General features: G+C 36.7%; 1 protein-coding gene across 3 annotated transcripts in view; it reads right to left on the bottom strand.

The window, feature by feature from the left end:
- LOC149835889 (lipid transporter) overlaps positions 1-20,501 on the bottom strand; it is a 103,913-nt gene that overhangs the window by 74,570 nt on the left and 8,842 nt on the right. For 2 of the 3 annotated variants that reach the window (XM_090008825.1, XM_090008827.1), the window contains exon 3: positions 439-530. The exons of the other annotated variant lie outside the window; for it this stretch is intronic. In XM_090008825.1, coding sequence (XP_089864951.1) covers positions 439-530 — 92 coding nt within the window. The remainder of the gene's footprint in view (positions 1-438; positions 531-20,501) is intronic. 3 annotated transcript variants of the gene reach the window in all.

Here is a 20,501-nt window from a genome sequence, read left to right as displayed (position 1 = left end):
TGTTGGTGCGTGTCGACGCGGGTGCGTCGACCTTGGAGCCGAGTCCGTGTGACATAGCTATATACATATACATACAAATGAATACACATAGACATATATACATATATGATATAATACAAAATGTACATCTTAACAACTTGATCCAACAACCAAGCCATCAAATGCAATAAAAATCTTAACCCCAAGATTCACATCTTGATATGAACCCCAAAAGGGAGTTACCCATGCTCTATTAACAATGATGAGGAAATTTGTGAAAACCGCTACAAGGACGAAAAAAGGAGACAAGATAAACAATAAAGGAAATATGTAATGCATGCAAATGTAATGAGCTGAAGAATAAGAGAGACAAGTTTAGAACAAAACAAGAAAAATATATCCATTGCAAAACTAAAGACTCAACCACTTTCTCAAATTGGTCAAAGAAAATTTCCTTACAAAAGGTTCGTCCGCATGCATGCCCGTCGAAAACCCTCACGAGTGAGAAACAGAATAGAAGTCACCAAGAGATGAAATTGGATGGCATAAAGCTACAGAAAAGGAGATAAAAAAATCACCAACTAAAATCACAAGGAAATTGATGAATAGGACAATACAATGCATACAAATTAAAAAGGAAAATCATCTTATATCCCTAGGCACGTGCTCAGTTCCCCTAAAAGCACCAGAACCCCATCCTATATATGTAAAGATATCACAAACATCAAACCTAAGGACCCCGAAGAATGTTATCTACCAAATTATTCTGTATTTTTTTTGTTGAATGAAAATATCTAATATTTATATGTACTATTAGTCAGACGTCCGTATCAAATCACTCAAGTTTCAATATAATTGTTGCTTCAGAAAAAAGTTTAATGCTGAATTGTAATTATTTATATGTGAATTAGATATAGAACAAAATATGCATCTTCATTTTAATAGTTAGCCAGATCATGAATTAGAAGCCAGGTTTGGTCTAAATAAAAGAATATTGTGCAGTTGATAATTTGCTAATGCAGTCCAAGTTTCAGTGTAAAGGTCTCAGCCAAGAGAGTTTGGTGCATCTAATCAGCCTACCAACAGTCACCCTCAGGTATGAAACGGCTCAGAAAATCTGTGATCAGAAGATTTAGATTGTTGTGGATTGAAATTCCCACATTGCATCTGATGAATGTGATACCTCCGGGAGAAGAACATCTGATGAAGTGCCGACGTTGTTGGTTTGACAATCAGTCAATGTTTATGATTGGAAAAATCATTTTTTAGAAGTGCTACAGGGAAGCATACGTATTTTTTTACAGAAATGTTTTTTTTGTTTCAATAACAACAGGGCAACATACGTATAGGATAGAAAAATAAATTTTTTCAAAGTTCTTCAGGGCAGCATAAGTATTTTTTTAGAAAAATCTTTTTTTTGTTTCAATAACAGGGCAGCATACGTATAGGATAGAAAAATCATTTTTTTTCAAAGTGCTACAGAGCAGCATACGTATAGGATGAAAAAAATATTTTTTTCAAAGTGCTTCAGGGAGCATATGTATTTTTTTACAGAAATCCTTTTTTTTGTTTCAATAACAGGGCAGCATACTTATAGGATAGAAAATTCATTTTTTTCAAAGTGCTACAGGGAAGCATACATATTTTTTTACAGAAATCCTTTTTTTGTTTCAATAACAACAGGACAGCATACGTATAGGATAGAAAAATCATTTTTTTCTATTTGATGGCAAAAAATAGTTAATAGCAATAGGGAAAGAATTTGTTGAGAGATGACAAGTTGTCACGCTGAGGATGAGTTAAAAACATCGTCACTGGTATCACCAATAAATTGAATATATATAGCTTTTCTTTTTGGTAAAATTATTTAAAAGGAAAAATATTATGCTATCTCCAAAAATAATTTTACAGGACATTATCACAATAATATCATGATAATATCGTGATATTTTCAGTTACTTTTACCTTTCTATATCTTAAATATGTTTTTTCTTCTTTCTTCTATATTTTTCACTTATTTCTTTTATTATATGTGTATTATATTATCTAAACATGTTATTTTCTTTCTTATTTATGTTATGTTTATATTTTAAAAAAATTTAAGTGTCAATATTTCCCAAGATCTATCAACTAAACCTATATCATCATGATAATTTGCTTTGCCAAGATATAGCTGAGACCGATATTTTTTACTATGGTTAAAAAGTATTCATGGTTCTATCATCGGACCATGATCAGAAATTTCCTCTTGCATCCATTATACTGCTATCTTTGAGGAGAAGGGATTTCAAACATTCACACAATCCTTTCCTGTCAGGGTACACAACTAGGCTTTATAGGTCCACCGTATCCAAGATTATTTACAACTGTTGGATGCTATGAACAACAGGTCAGGGAGACTGACTGGGACACAATAGGAAAATGTCTACCACCTGGATTAATTTCATTTGCCACCAACTACGTCACATGGACACTTCACTTAGCATGTGTATCTTGTGTCGACACGACACCTGGACACTTCACTGAAATGACAGGACACTTCAAGGACATAGTCAAACCAGTTTCACATACAGTCAACATTGTGTCATTAACTTTATCTATTTTCATTTCGTGATCTTATTTATTTTGTTTAATATTCACTTGAGTTCTTTTTCTTTTAAAATTTGTCATCAATTACATTACACTTCAATTTCAACTTAGTTTCATTATTTGATGTTCCTAACTAGTGATTTAGAATTGTTGTTTTATACACACTCACACATACATAAATCCATGTGTGTGTACGACTATGTCCCTGTGTCCTAATTTTAGAAAATTATAGTATTGTACCAAGTACATCTGCATCCATATCCATGTGACATAGGCCACCAGCTTCACCTCATTGTCATGCTATAGCTATAGTTTTGTCGATATTATGCAAGATACAATAGTCAATGTTTTTGTATTAATGTAAAACTGTAAAAGAATATGTTCAAATAGAGGAAAACCATAAGCTGGCAAAATCTTGTGCCTCACATTTTGGTAGTTCTCTTAGATATGTGGGGACCCAGTACCTGTTCTATCAGTTCTTCCTTTCTTGATGGCTATTCTTTATTTATGCGGGTGTTCTTTACACACAAAAGGACTGAATTATAATGTCTTTGCCAAGTCTTTACAACTTTGTAAAAACTCAAGAAAGATTAGCTTCTTGATTCTGACCATATAAATGAATACATTAGTAGTTAACTGTAAACCATAATGTTGCCAAATGATGTTGTTAAGTGATTGAATAGGCATACTATTGAAATTGCAAACACTATGCTACTCCTAGTAACTGCTTCTCATGGCTTCTGGGTTCAAGCAGTGTGTTGTAATATCAATCTATTATGTTACCTTCTGTGCACTGCATTGTATAGGTGTACCTTATACTTGGTACCCTAATTCAACCGTCCTAAATACTTCCAAGAAATAGTTACACGTGTTTTCTGCTTAAGCCTGATTTGTAGATGTACTCATCATTTGTTATTCACTAAAGCCTATGCTTTGGATCAAAATCGATTCGATGAAAAAACCTTGAATTCTATTTCACCAAGTTTTGGTGCAATATGAACCATTGATTTTTAGTTGCTCCGAATATGCATCTAAACATGAAAATGACTAATCTAATACATGCTTTCTATTAAATTATAGAGGATATATCTATGAGCTCGGATTAAGCAAACACGTGAAATTTTGTCTTTTAAAGAAGTTTAGAATGTTTTAGGAGACTATTTAAGCTCTCTCTCTCTCTCTCTCTCTCTCTCTCTCTCTCTCTATATATATATATATATATATATATATATATATAAAGTTTATGTATATAATTTATGTATTTATTTTTATGTGTGTTTGTAATTATCTATGGCATATATCTATTTAGTCTAGCAAAAGTCATAGTTGCCAGCTCTCTCTCATCAAGTTTTTGCACCTCTTTTTCTATTTTATCAAACAGCAAGGGGTAATTTATTTGTAGATGCTACTAAACATTGGTTCTCAAAATACCCAAATAATCAAAAAGATTATTGGTGCTATGATCCCCGTCAAAGACATTATATGTCTATCAACGCAAGAAGATTAACTGTAGAAGAGAGAATTTGAGAGGAAGCACAAAAGGAAACTTCATTGCCTCTAAAATGAGAGAATTACAACAATATATGGGAGACATCCCCACTATCTCACTACAAGACAAAAATTGTTGACTTTACACTAACTGAAAGTGTACAAGAATATCCCTAGAAAGAATGAAATATACACATATATACAATAAAAGGATAACACTCAAGATGGTCATACATATGATACACAAGTCTCAACACTATCCCTCAAACTTGAGATAATGTAAGAGGAATCATCCCAAGTTTGGAAAGCAATGAACTAAAATGTAAGGGAGCAAGACTCTTAGTGAACACATCGGCAATTTGATCCTTAGAACTCACATGCTCAAGAGAGAGAACTCCATCTTCATAGGCTCTCCGAGTAAAGTGACAATTTATCTCAATATGCTTAGTCATTTCATGAAACTCTGGATTCTTTGCACAATATGAATGGGGCTCATATTGTCACAATACAAGGAGGCCTAACAACAAATAAGAACTCTTAATTCTCTTAATAGCCACTTTATCTAAACAATTTTAGTTGTAACTTGAGTCATAGCCCTATATTCGGCTTTAGCTATGGATAATACAACTCTTTGTTGCTTCTTGCTTTTCTAAGAGATTAAGGAACTCCCAAGAAAAATACAAAATCTGGTAGTAGAGAGATGGTCCAGGGTAGAGCCTTCAAATTTTGCATCACAAAAGACACTAAGATTTGTTAAGGAAAAAGAACATCCCATAATGGATAGTATCTCTCACATATCTAATGATCCAAAGCAACAAGATGAACTGAACTAGGGGAACTCATAAACTGACTGACCACATGAACAATGTATGTAATATCTATTAGATTTTGGTATCTTGCTATTGTTTCATAGATGCTGCAAAGAAGAGGAAGAAAAGAATAGAGGCTGGACAATTTCCTGAATACCTGTTTCCCAATGTGGGAACGTGTGGGTCTTCCTCCTATTTTATATAAACCCTCTTTTTAGTGATGTTACAACATTACCCCATGAATACAAAAGGTAAAACACAACTAATAGGGGTAATAAAGGAAAACATAAAAGAATAATTAGAAACACATGTAAATATACAAGTCAACCAGGCTGAATATATTAGATATGGATCTGGATCTGATACATATCCAGACTCAATCACGTCATAATAGCCTCCCTCCAGTTATACATGGTCAGCACCATGGACAATTTGTTCTTAAGATACCAGAATCTGTGTTGTATCGCCGTTTGTGAACAAATCAGCTATTTAATTCTCCATTCTCACAAATTTTGCTTCTAATTCTCTATCTTCAATTTTTTGCCTGATGAAGTGTTGATCAATCCCAATGTGCTTGGTTCTACCATGCTGAAATAGATTTAATGATATTTAAATAGCACTTTGATTGTCACAAAATAATATCGACCTTGGTATTCTCTCTCAATTCAATCAAAAGATATCTTATCCAACTCAATTCTGATGTAGTTGCTGCCATAGCCTTGTATTCTACTTCACTACTTGATCTAGCAACAACTCATTTTTGACTACTCCAAGATACCAAATTTTCATAAAGGTAAACACAATCTTAATCTTATGGTACACATTTTGACAACAGGGTTGAATGTCTCATCATAATCAATGTCATACTCCTGAGTGCAACCTTTTGCCACAAGCCTATCCTTATACCTCTCTGTTGAGCCATCGGGTTTATACTTTATCTTATAAACTCACTTTGAATCAACTACATCTTTCTCATTAGGTTTCATGTGCATTCATTTGTGTGTTTGAATGTGCATTGTGAACATGTTTTGAAACAATGAGTGTGTTGCATGTTCACTGAAATTTTGCAAAGATGAATAAATCACTTTTGAGATGTGTGGGTGGTGAAATGTGAAACACTGCAGGCCGTATAGGCCAAGAGCATGTGTTGCTCCACATGTTGATTTTATTTATGCATTGCAAAATTTATTTCTTAAAAGTTTAACTGAGTGTGTGCATTTTAAGTTGCTCCACACTGTTATTTTTCTTTATCTTGTTATTAGAGGCCAATTATTTAGTTTGCAAATCAGCATGCAAAAGCAAAGGCACAAGCTCGCATATTCTTCTGTGAGAACCATCACGGGACCACCGCCTGCGGAAAAGCATAGAACAGTGCAATACATTGCAACAACATTAATGTGATTTTTGTGATGCATGTAAAATAAATAAAAGAGCAAACCAAAGCTCGAGACCCACCAGGCCCACGATGATTCATTTTGATCATTGATGCACCATATGCAAAAATCATAACGATATGTAATATATATAATGATGTTAACATATTTCCAAATGCACAATCATTCATACCAATTTGATAATGTGCATGAGCCCCCATAATCTTATGCATGTGTTCACCATCCATGTGCAAGTGTTTAAGTGTGGTCATTTTTGCATATGCTTTTATGCAATTTATATACTTATGACAAGTGCACGCTTTCACTTAATGCACATATTCATGTCAACGCAACTATATACATGTAAACACACATAAATTTCATGTATATTCAAACATTGGAAACAAGCTTCATATTAACATTATACTTATGTCATATCCCATCAAGGCCAGTGCAAAATCGCATTCACAATATAAATGAGATTCAAAGTACATGTTTACAACATAAGCTGAAAGTCTTATGACGAAGCCAAACCCATTCACTCTAGGCTTGCACCTGCAATGATAACAACCTGGAAGTAACGTAATACTAAACCATGTCATGTCAAGCTAGAACATGTGAATAAGGCATTCCCATTTTCGGCATGTGCTCAACTCAAAATGCACACACTCGGTTAAATATGCATATGTATATGTATATATATAAACATATATATATATATACTCTTTCCTTTTTTTTGCTGCCCAGTCGAGTCACTCGGCTGGACTCGACTGGGCTCCAACAACATGGCAGGCCGGGCCAGCTGAATGGGTTCAGCTGGGCCTGCGGCCTATCAAGGAGTGGCCACACCTGGCCACGCCTGGCCAGCCGAGCTGCACTCGGCCGGCCTGCTGCCCAAGCCTGTCGTGCCATCTCTCTTAAGCCTGCAGGGCATTAAAAGAAATAATCCACCTCAAAGAACTTAAAAGAAAGAAATCAATCCCATGAAGCCTTTGAATGCAATGCTAATTGAAGCTGCCGCCTGGCCTAAAATCACATCAGATTTATGACCATATTAAAAAGAAACAGAATTTACCTTTACAACCCGAAATCAAGTTTCATAACTATACCTCAGATAAATCCAGATTCATAAGCAAAATCCCAGATTTTATATGTTCAAACGATAACTCAGGTTTACTTAATAAAATCCCAGGTTTACAAATTGAAGAACCTCAGATCTACATGTTTAACAAAAACCCAGACTGATTTAATTAAATCCAGATTTAAAACATGTTTTACATTAACTCAGGTTTAGTTAGTTAAAACCCAGATTTAACGTGTATTTCAAGTTCCAGTTCAAATAAATAAAATCTCATGTATACTTTGTACTTAGCGTAATACATAGGCATGTCACATTCCACCAAGGCACATGAAGATTATGTTCATAATCAAAGTTAAAATCTGTATACACATTCAACTCGATTCCTCAGTTTAAAAAAAAAACACGCATATTGTGTTATCTTCATATATACCCATATATGTATGTATATAAAGAAAAAAAAAACTCTCTAAAGGGGTTTACACCCAGCCGACCAAGTTGGCTGGGGTTCCAAACAGGCCCAGCCAACCCTGGTCGGCTGGGTTTAGTCTGGGCAGACCCCAGGCCGGGCCTCGCAGTGGACTGCCAGGCCTGTCCCAGTCCTGCCCAAGGGCTGGACTGGGTGCCAGCCCTGGCTAGCCGAGCCAGCCCAGCCGAACCCATCGGCTGGGCCTAACAGCTCATGCACAGGCCCAGCTCGGGCCTGTGTGTGTGCTGTCAGGGCTGGACAGTCCACTAACATAAAAAAACATATTTTAAAAAAAATATTTTTTTTCTTGACCTGAGCCCGGCTCAGCCGAGCCACTCAGCTGAGCCCTGTGGCTCGGCAGGCCCTGGCAGGCTTGTCCAGGCACTGCCAGGTCTGGCCAGCCGAGCCGAACTCGGCTGGCCTGTCAGCCAGACCGTGAAACCCAAGAAAAAAAAACTTCTGTACTACCATAATTTTTTTTTCTTTAACACTATGCATGGAAAATGTACAGCTACAGGGGTGAAACATGTTAACTTATTCCAGTTTGTACAGTCATGCATATACAACATTCGCGGCTCAAATATGCACATAGCCATAGATGTATTCATGTATGCTCACACAACCAAATCAAATGATCATGCTTATGACGTTTTTCATGAAACATTGACTCACCATGGCATATGCTTTCCCGTCATGATCAATAATCAATTAAGCATTATTTCATGACATACTTGTACAAATTCTTGTTAAGGTAGGCATGCATAAACAGATTTTAAATCTAGCCACAACAAAACGTTTGTTTGCTCTTTCAAGAGGATGTTCATGAAACATCCAAAACCAAAATAAGGCAAGCATGTAACAAGCCATAGATATCAAGAAATAAATCCCGTTATACCATGAAAAAAAATACATATACAGAAATTTATTTTAGTTTTTTTTTAAGTGTGAAAAGAATAAAAAAAGAACATGTGAAAGGGGAATCCATGGATCCCCATCCATGCATTCTAGAGTGAACATATAGATTCACCCTTTGACCATGGATTTACACCACATATTGCATGGAAATCGAATCGGCATTCGATTTCTCACTTGATCCAAAAGAGGAGACCCGTACTTTTGCAAAGATTAAAGAAAAAATGAGAAATAATGGTGGAAAATGACTGGTTTGGCTGGAGAAGAAGGCTCCTTCTTCTTCCTCCTCCTCTCTTTCCTCTCCTTCTCTTTCTTTCCCTTTTTTTGTTTAAGTAGGCCAAAGAGAAGGTGACGCCCCCCTCCTCTTTAGATGGGCTGGAGAGGGAGAGCTTCCCTCTTGGGTCCTCTCAACTTTCCTTTCTCAAGATTTTTTCAAATCCCTTTTAAAATTTGACTTTTCAAAGTTTCCATAAATTTGTATTTTTAAGAGTTTTTTTAACTCAACACTAGCCTTCTTAGGCAAGTACAAAGACTCCATTTAGAAGTCCTTAATCAACCCTAATTCAAATTCGGAATTAATAAAATTTATTGATTTGTTTATTTATTATTAAATATTAAATACTTAATAATTATCTAAAGGCTTCCAAAAATAGCCAAATTAATTTAGGAGATTTATTAACCTTATTTAACTCTAATTTAAAGCTTGTTATTTAATTTAAAGCTAGAAAAACGTTGGGCATGGATTTGGATCTGGATCCAAGATTCAAATCCATTTTCAAAAACCCAAATAGATTTTGGACTGAACCAAATCCAGATTAATATGGGTTTTGGTTAGAGTCCAGATCCATATTAACTTGAATCAAATCTATTGGATCTAATCTGATCCAAATCCGGATCCAGTTCGACAAACTGCTCCCTTTTTGGAAAATGGCGATTTTCGGGCCAACCGGAACTTGAATTTGAAAAAGTAACATACCTGTAATACCCGTAACAATTCGATGGGTAGTTTTATCCATATTAGACCCGGGATCCGTTACTCGGATCCAAAAAGGGAATATATATATATATATATATATATATATATGAGTATTACAATATATATATGTGTGTAATAACAATATTTAATAAATAAATAAAAGTATTTTTAAGAGAATAAAATTAGTATAAAAAAATTTAATTATTTGGGGTTGGATCCATGGTTGGACCTAAATGGATCCAACATATGGATCCAGAATCCATTACGGATCCACATTCATTGTGGATCTAGCACTAAAGGGGCTAACCCGGATCCACGCTAAAGGTGGATCTAGCATAGCGGGTCGTGGGGCTCAGACCCATACCCGACACCTTTTTACGTTTAAAGGGGGCTCGATTTCAGGAATCGTGCCTAGGGCACGATTCTCGCAGGAGCTCAAGAAGGGGAGGGGGTTACAGAGGAGAGAGGAGGGGTTCGCCTCTCGTTAAAAGGTGGGGGAAAAGCAGATCTCTCCCCTCTCAGCTCTCTTCCTCTCGGATTGCATCTCCCCCACACTCTTTGTCTCCTCTCTCACTTTCTTGCTCTCCCTCTCCTCTGCCCCTCATCACCCTCTCGACCAGCATCGCGGCTGTGGAAACAGCAGGCCAACCATCGACAGCAGCCTCCCGATCGCGCCCTTCACGGCGGCAGGAGCAACCGGAGTCGGCCGACCATCGTCTCGCGATAGCAATCTCCGATCGTCGGAAAAAGCACCGAAAAAGGTAGGATTCTGGCATTTTCTTGTTGGTTGTGGACTGAATCAATTGTGTTTGGGTCAGTCAAGGGGGAACCCCAATTCTTTTTCATGATTTAGAGTGGTATGTGATTCTTGGTCACCGGAAAAACCCAGATCGGTGAGCTAGGGTTTCTCGGTAGTGATGATGTCGATTTGGGGGTTTCCTTCATTTCTTTATGGGTTTTATGTCATGGACATCTCTAGTTATTTTAGATGGATTTTCTTGAAGTTTTGTGTGGGTACTTGTTATAAAGGGTTATTTGGTTGCTTAGTTTCAGTTTAGCCTATTTTTCTTGATGTCATTCACTATTTGGATGGTATTATGAAGTATCAACCGAATGGTTTTGGTTGGATTTATATTGGGCTTCTCTCTCCATTGCTTGTGTTTATGTCATGAATATTATGAGTTCCATGATGGTTTTTAAGAATCAAGTCGGAATCCCGCTTTTAGCTAATGTTATTCTTGGCTTAAGATGAGGGAGTCTTCGTGAGGACTGCCACATCTTGAACTGAGTTAAGGGCTGTATAGGTCAATCAGCCTTGTGAACCAGAATGATCATATAACTATTCGGGAGGTGCGATCTACTGGGAGATGCTGGTTCATAGATGGTATGGTTGGGAATTTAGTTGTTATAGAAATCTTTATGTTTCAGATCTTCACGTTAAAGTGAGTTAAAATCTTGATTTGGTTTCTTGTTTTAATTTCTGTGAATAGTTCCCTTTTGAGATACATTCTGATTTCTGATTCTTGCTGTTTCCCAATATGAGTATCGTATTCTTGAAATCGAACACATGAGTACCGATTTGATTTGTGTTGTTGTTTCCATTTGGGTATCATATTCTTAAATGGGATTCCATGTGTTCATTTAACATCTTGCATATTGGTATATCAGTGAAGCATGTATACTTCCAGATTTACTGGAGATTATTCAAATGGGTAAAAGTCTGAACCCTTAGGGTGTTCGGTAGATCCTTGAATCGGGGTTTTTCCTGAATAGTTGATTTGGGAACAGTGATGAACTCACTGATGAATGATGCATGTTTCATTCTTGTGTATGCATGCTCTCTTGTTAAACTGACCCACCAGATGAATGGGAGCTAAGTAGTTGTTTGTACTTAACGTGGATACTTGTATCTGGAAGTAATTGGCTGTGTAGTGGTAGATGCTTTTATGAATAAAAATGGAAGAACAGAGTCAAGATGTTAGCATTTGTTATGCAGCTCATAACTCTTAGATACCATTAATGCTATTGTTCATTACATTGAGTGCGGTGCAATTTTACACAGGGTGTGATGTCAATTCTATTAGGAATTGGATTGACAAATTTGGTCCAGATTTGCTATTTTAAATGGATTTGCAATCTGGTCAGATTTGCTAAGTTCAAGAAATATGTAAAGTTGACCAGACCTTACTGAGTTTCATGTTATGTAGATTGAACAGATTGTGCGTGTGACCTGTTGACTATTACGAACCTACATATGCCTATGTATATGTCAAGAATCCCAGACCTTTGGAACTTAGTTGGATATTTAGCTAGGAGGATAGCGGGTCCGGGATTGGTAAGCCTGACCATCGTCCCTAGCATGTGCTAAAGCTTACACTTCTGCCCGGAAATTATATAAATGTTGTTTTTGCATTTCATGATACTAGTTGTGTAATCTTGAAGGTGAGCATGACTAGGTTGTTGATGTTGCTTCTTGAGCATGTATGCTTGATGAGTATGTCTAATTTTATATGCATAATCACACACTCAAAAGAGATATGCAATGGTTAGGGATATGCAATGGTTAATACCCGTATGTGATGTAGGTAATACACATAGTGGGGATGCATATGATTGAGAAATGGCATGCTTATGATTGGGTTATGTTCATGTGTGTGGATGTTAACACATGAAAAAGTTTCATGTGCCTACATTGATGGGACATGATTATTTATCGTGCATTTATGGATTGGTTTCGAGTACATGTGCATACACGAAATCGATGTGTGTTTAGCATGTAAAATCAAGTATAAATGTTCTCATGTACTTAAGAATTATGGATGAATGCATGTGTGTTAAGTGATTACATAAAAGCACTTGCACATGGATGGTGAACACATGCATATGATTATGGTAACTCATGCATATTGTTAAATTGGTTTGGATGGATGTGTATTTGGAGGCATGCTGACCTCGTTGCATAAATTGCAAGTTATGATTTTTGCATATGATGCATCGATGGTCTAAATGAATCATCACAGGCCTAGAGAGCCTTGAGCTTGGGTTTGCTCTTTCTTTAATTGTTTAAATGCATCGCAATAATCATATTTACATGATGGTTTTAATTGTGTTGTTCTATGGTTGCCACGGGTGGTAGGCCATGAAGAGCTACGCATTGGTGGTTTGCGAGCTTATGTTTGCATGTTGATTTGCAAGCTTATGATTAACTTTGCATGTTGATTTGCAAATGTGATTCTATTGCTCTATATTGCATTGTTCGATGTGTTTCCATGGGCTAGAGTCTCATGATGGTTCTCGCAGGAGTAGATGCGAGCTTTTACCTTGTTTTTGCATGTTGAATTGCAAAACTCAATAATTGACTTTTAATAAAAAGATAATGAATAAGAACAGTATAATATACGTTCTGGGATATCTCATCTAGAGTATGGGAATCTTAGAGAACCGGTCTTGGGGAGATTGTAAGGATACAAAAACTCCGTGTGCTGAAATTTTGTCCCCTGAACCCGATATTGAGGTTCCTTTTCCTGTCTGCGGTTTTAGGGAGAGTCTGCCACTTTACCTGGGGGTGGTGTGTTGGTCACAGCTGTGAGTTTGTTTTGGTACCAAGGAAGTGGCACTTGTGGGCGTGAGGAGCCCCTTGTGTCCCCGACATTAGATGTGGAGGTCTAATGTTCCGAAGGTGATTCGGTAGAGGGCTAAGTTTGGAACCTAGTAATAAAATACAAATTGTATGTTAAGCTACCCTGAGAACCTACTTGATCTTAGGGATTGTACCCGTTTGGTGTATCCGCGGACAACGGTAATTAAAAAGAGGAACTTAAATTATATGCATTTAATAGGGCATGCATATGGAAAGGGAAACTTAAGGAAGGATAATAAGAGGATTCATGAATTACACATAAGTCATGCATTTTCTTGCTATGCATTAGAACATGCATATGTTATCTGTTCCTTTAATTGTTATATGTTTGATGGATACATGTTTAACTTCTAATGCATATTAAATGCCCTGTTTTACTTAATTTGTAATTCATGGTATTGATTTGTGTTCTTTTATGCCTAATGGATGTACCATGTGGTATGAATGCTTAACTGAATTATGAATTATCATAATTGCCTTCCTCTGAATAATTGTGTGGATTCATATTAAGGTTGTAGGATATATAAATGTTGTTATTAATGTTACCTACCAGTTAACTTCTGATAAATTGTTGACGGTCATAGCATAGACCTTTACTTATTCTTGTATGTGTCGAAAATCATACATGACACCCATATCACATACTAGATTCATGATGTACCACATTAAAAGTTACAGATTTCCTACTTAGACAGTTGTAGTCTAATTCCTATAAATTTTCAGGTGAAGAGTTGGAGTTAGGAGCGGCTGCAGGATGAGTCTTCGATCGAGATTTTTGGATTTACTGTTTCAAGGATAGTGTGAGAAACTCTGATGTTATTTTTCATTAATAATGAAATAAATGTTTTGGTTTGCTTCCCCTGTAATGTTCTGGGATGCTTAACCCTATGGTATGACTTGTTTCCGCTGTATTGAAGAAAAAAAATCATCAAAATTTGGGTTAAGATTTTGAGGCGTTACAATACTGTTGTGCTCGGCATACCGAGACGCATCCAACGACATATTACACGAATATCAAATTCTGAACATTGCCGAAAAATAACCCGAATTTTGCTTGAATTTAAAAGTAAAAAATTAAATTGTTTCTCACGTTTTGATTGGCTCATCTCGACCTAGCTGATGAGACCTAGGTCAAGCCCATACTCAATAGCATCGATTAAAAATCGAGGTTCAAACGATTTTTCTCCCAGACTTAGCCAAATTTTAAAAAAAAACAGAAAATGACTAAGAAAATACGTGGTATTACATATTTGACTTTGCATAATATTTATTGTTGCATGATATTTTGTTTAAATGCTTGAATGGTAAGTTGATTATGGTAAATTGTTAATTGTGATAGTCCTCTAAAATTTATACATAAATTTGGTTTATGCTACTATTTCCTTTACTGTTTGAATTTTTAGAAGAATTTGTACAAAGAACTTTGGTTCTTACCCATTTTCATAAAATTGTTTTACAGGTTCGGATGTTTAGTGATGTCCTGACTAGCTGGTTGGAGACAGCGAGCCTTGTGACTATTTTTTGGGTTCTGACAAGATGGCTGTTATGAGATAGACAATTTTGGTATCTTGGTCTATTTGACATTATTTATTGATTTAATAAAGTTGATTATTCTTCTTTTGATTCAATGCACAGGTTGGTTTGTGGTTTGGTATATTAAATCTTTGAGGCTCCGGGTATTTAGGTTAGTTTCCGCAATTGTTTAAAAAAAACATCCACTATTTTTAGGAGGGTCAATTGGGGTTGTTACAAGAACTAGAAATATGACCAAGCCATTGATATTACAACATAAACTCATTCAAAACTTCTGCTCTTAAGCCACCTCCACGCCTCTTTTGAGAACTCAAATCTAACGAGTCAAAGTTGATCTTGCACAACACAATCCATAGGAAAAAAGATTACATTGCAATTATGTTTAGTAATCTCGATGCAATACCCAGAATATTGATGAATAAGTCTCATTTTCCTTCTAAAAACAATCTCCGCCCTCTCTTTCAATCTGACATAGCTATGATACCATATCAAAGCAAGAAGATAAACTCTAGAAGAGAGAAGTTGAAAGCAAGCACAAAAGGAAACTTCATTGCCACTAAAACTAGAGTTACAACAATATATGGGAGACATCCCCACTACCTCACTACAAGACAAAATTTGTTGACTTTACACTAACTGAAAATGTATAAGAATACCCCTAAAAAAATGAAATGTAAACATATATACAATAAAGGGGTAGCACTCAAGATGGTCATACATATGATACATAAGTCTCAACAATGTCCACACATGTTCTAGGGCTAACACTTAGCCACTTACCATTCTTTCATTAACTTTAGCTCCAAAAGACACTTAAGTCTGGATACTATTCCATTTCCACTATGTGATCATAACGCACTTATTATAATATTGTTTGAGCACCTTTCTAGTTCATTCAACTAAACTTTTACACTTATGGCAGAACCAATTCCAGGATAATTTCTTCTCCAGATACTCAAGTAATCAAGGACAACATATTGACATGCTGACATATGATTAGTCACTTGAATAAGCAAATCATGTTCACACACCATCAATGCATAGGTCAGCTTGTGTTTCTATTTCACCTAGAACCAGTGTTGTTAAAAATGCACCTCAAGGTGCAAAAAATGCATCTCGCCTTGAGGTGCACATATAAAGCGTAAGCTATGAGGCGCACACCTCATGGCGAGGTGTGCCTCATTTTTTATGAGTCAAATGGGGGCCAACAAAAAAGGGGGGAGGCCCGACCGATTAGGGTCTCCCCCTCTCATCTCTCTCTCATCTATCGCCCTCTCTCTCGTCTCTCGCCCTCCTCCCTCCCTCTCTCTCTCTCTGCCGAAAGGAAGAAGAAGGTGGTGTCGCCCTCCCTCTCTCGGTAAGTCTCCCTCCCTCGCTCTCCCTCGTTGTTTGTCCCTCTCTCATTGTCTCCCCCTCTCTTATTGTCTCTCTCTCTATGTCTCCCCCTCTCTCCCTCTCGCTCTCTCTCCCTCTCTTTTTGTTTGCATATACTATGAGTTTTACGCTATCACATAGGTGCGGGTGCGGGTGCAGAGCAATTTCAAAAAATTTGGACACGGGGACACGGCTATATATATATATATTTATATATATATATATAACAACAACAACTACGCCTTCATCCCAAAACATATATATATAATAAGATTATAAATTATAAAGCAAAAATAAAAAAGTTATTCTATTGAAGTAACAACACAAACTTACTAAAATATAACACATAAAGAAGCTTGTGAGTGTGATGACAACAAAACTTATGATAAATCTGCCTCATCGTCTGAATTAGAGGGAAGAACAGGATCGAGGTAATCCATGTTGAGAGTATGCAAATCATGTTCTCCCTCCAAGTCAAAATCTTCTAGATTTACATCTCAATACTTGGATGGTCCACAACTGCATCAAAATATGACTAACTTAGTATTCAACTTCAAACTTTGAATACAAATATTTAAATACGAACTTTGAATACAAAAGAAAAAAAAGTACCTACACTCATCTTTGGTGCGGCGAGAAATTAATCGTAAATTAGAGTCAACATAAACCAAATTCTCTGCTCTTTTACAAGTGAGTTTATTTCTTTTAATGTTGTGAATTTGAGCATATGTAGTCCAATTTCTTTCACAACAAGATGATGTAGAGGTTGGGATAACAACTTCATTGCAAGATGTTGCAGATTTGGTGTCTCGGATCCATATGTTGTCCACCAATCCCTTGCCATAAGTGCGGCTAAAGAATCAAATCTCCCAGTAGAGAACTTTCCAAACTCACTATTTACAACCTTAAACATGTGAGGATCATTAAAAAGTTTTCCCAAACATATCATTATATTTCTTGATATCTCAAGATCTTCATTTGGAGAAACACGACTAAAATCTTCTGTCAACCACTTTTTTGCATAATATTTTGGATTGAGAGAATGTGTCATGCAATGCAAAGGTGTATTGCTTTTATCTCATCTTCTCACTAAAACTGAATGTACATGATTGTAAAATTCTGAATCATCAAGTACAACATCTTTTTTCTCATGTTCGAAAATGATACTTTGAAATTTTTCAATCATATTGACCCATATTTCATAAATTCTATGAAGCATGAGTACATCTCTATCAACTTCCCTCAACATTTCCCAAATAGGCTCTGTAAATTCAACAAAATATGTAATTTTATCCCACCAAAAATCATCACAGATGCATTTTTTGATAGCTTGAGCCTCAACATCATCTTCAGTACGATAAAAATCTCAATCTTGATCAGCCACCATCATCATCAATGCATTCTTGAGTTGCTTAATTCTTTTCATCATAACAATGATAGAAGCAAAACGAGTTTCAGCAACCTTCAGTAACTTGAGATCAAAATGTCTATTAAATATAGAAATGGCATGGTAATGGTTTACAACAAAATTTCTAATATTTCAAACATCATGCTCTATTTCCTCAATCCATAAACACATTTCACGTGCATATGCATCATCTTTTGATGGATTGCATATACTCTTAAGTGCCAAATTTAAACTGTGTGCTGCACAAGGAGTACAAAAAATATGTGAATACGTATCTTCACTTGCCAAATTCATTCATGCACGACTGCAAACTGGAGCGTTATCAATAATGATTTGCACCACAATTTCTTCACCCACTTCTTTTATCACTTCGACAAATAATCTCTTTAAATATTCAGCATCTTTATACTCCACATATGCATCAACAATCTTCAAAAAAATGGCCCATTAAGTGAGTAAGCAATGAAGTTTATCAGTGGTCGCCTTTGTATATCAGTCCACCCATCAGAAACAATAGACACTCCATGTCGTTTCCATGCAAATTTTTTGGTCTCTAACAAGTCTTCAATTCTATTTTCTTCATATGCAAGAATGCTTGTTCTTAGTTTTTCTGAACTAAGAGGCACATAACCACTCAAATTACAATTAGCCAAAGATGTAATCATATCTTTCCAGCATGGACTTCTAGCTACATTAAAAGGAATTAAGCTTGAGTAAAAGAATCGACCAATTTTTTTATCAATTTCTGCTCTTGCCATGTTTTTGAATGACTCATGTATTGTTTTATTACCTTTCATTTTTCTTTTCTTCAAAAGTTGTTCTTGTTCATCACTAGCAATAGCAAAAGGCAAATTAATTAAATCGCTTCTCATCTCTGCAATTTTCTTCTTTTCAGTTTCCTCTTGTTCTTTCTTTAATTGCTTTAACAAGTCTTTGTCAACCCTAGAACATTGCCTAATTCCTTGACCACGAATATGCAAAAGATGTGCTTTCACACGCGTATAAGAACCCGTGAAAGCAGTATTACATAGATTACAAAGAAACTACACATTTCCACCACCACCACTAGCTTTTATCCCTTTTGTCACAAGCCTCCAAAGTGGTTGAGAAACTTCTAATTCAGAGTTGGAACTTGAACCAACGGTATTGACACTGCCACTAGAACTCGCCATTATATCTGAAAACTAAAAAGAAATGTGAAACTGAAAATTGAACACAAAATCGTATGCAGTACGCACCAGAATATGTAAATAAAGTTAATAAACACTTTAAAAAATAGTAACAAGAGCTCCACCCCTCTCAGTGTGTGCCTGACAGAAAATAACAGAGGCAGGGCCTTGCTGAAAAACTACGACTAAGGCAGAGGGCTCCGCCCCCTACCGAAAAACCGAACTAAGGCAGGGGGCTCCGCCCCCTGTCGGAAAACCAAACGGAGGTAGGGGGCTCCGCCCCCTGCTGAAAAAACAAGTTGAGGCAAGGGGCGGAGCCCCCTACTGGAAAACAGATCCGAGGCAGGGGCCTCCGCTCCTTGCCAGAAAAGAAACTGAGGCTGGGGCCTCCGCCCCGTGCCGGAAAACACGAACAAGGCAGGGGGCTCCGCCCCCTGCCGGAGGAAGAGGAAGAAGAACGGAAGAGGGAGGAGGGATATACCTAAGGTCGCCGGTGGCTGGCATCGGCGGCAAGCCTGAAGGGGACGAGGAGCGAGGTACGGGTGGGAGAGGGAGCGATCGGCGGGGAGGGGTCTGTCGTCTACCCCTCCCCCTGCATAGCCTCTTAAGGGTCGGTCCCCGACCCCGATACCGTCTTGGATCCGGGTCGGGTCGAGTCCGGACCCGACCCGAGTCCAAATTAATTTTAATAAATGGACAAAAATAGAACTGGTCAAAGTTGACCGAGTCCAAAATGTGGACGAACTCTGCCCAGGTGCGTTGACGAGTCTGACACTTAGTTGACCGTGTCTGAAGCCGCACTCGTGTCGGGGCATGTCGACGCGGGTGCGTCAACCTTTTAGTCGAGTCCGTGTGACTTAGGTTTTTTGTTTGTAATCTAATCCTCTGAATTGAATATTGATGCATATTCCTTGCATATAAGTGCCCTTAAAGTTTATCTTCAGTTTATTAATAATTTATGTTACCTATAGTTGAACACGTAACACCTATATGAATTTTCTTGGATTTCCATGTATGCATATGCTTTTACACTAATTATTCATCTATTTTAATTTTAATGAGTTGTTGATTAATTTAGTTTGCTGTCTTCAGTTTTCTTTCTCACAATCTTTAAGATATCTCGACTTCTGCATTTTCATGAATGTTGCTTGCGGAGAGATTAGGTTTTAAAGTTTGCCTGGCATTTCTATCCACATCTTCAAATTTGCATAATCATGGTCTCCCTCTCTCGTTGATGATCATCGATCTTCTTGGAAGGACAAGGTTCATGTGCTAATGTAGTCATTACACTTTCTCTTTGGCGCATATTGTTCGATTATGATAATTACTAGTGATTGAAGCACTTCTATGACCAAATGATTTGTTGTATGATATTTGTTGACTAAAGCTTATGTTATATTTCTTTTATTTATTAATTTTATTTATATTTTTAGATATTTTTAAAGAACTTTTTTAAGTTTTAAAAAAAATTTGAGGCTTACGCTTTACGCCTCGCCTCAGTTTTTGGTGGAGCACTATGCTACACTTCAACGCTACACCTCAATGATTTGCACAACATTGCCCAGAACTGGTTCTGATGTTTTTTAAAGTCATTAACTTCCACACATTTCGCAGTATTAAGTCTTAGGGGCAGAAGTTACATTAGATCATGCGGTATCTTCCTATTGTAAAGGAAAGATGTAGATAAGGTAATATAAGATCGAC

The sequence above is a fragment of the Nuphar pumila genome, chromosome 6 (assembly GCF_984573655.1).
Source record: "Nuphar pumila chromosome 6, dmNupPumi1.hap1.1, whole genome shotgun sequence".
In the NCBI taxonomy this organism is placed as follows: Eukaryota; Viridiplantae; Streptophyta; class Magnoliopsida; order Nymphaeales; family Nymphaeaceae; genus Nuphar; species Nuphar pumila.
This window is presented reverse-complemented; position numbering and strand designations above follow the sequence as displayed.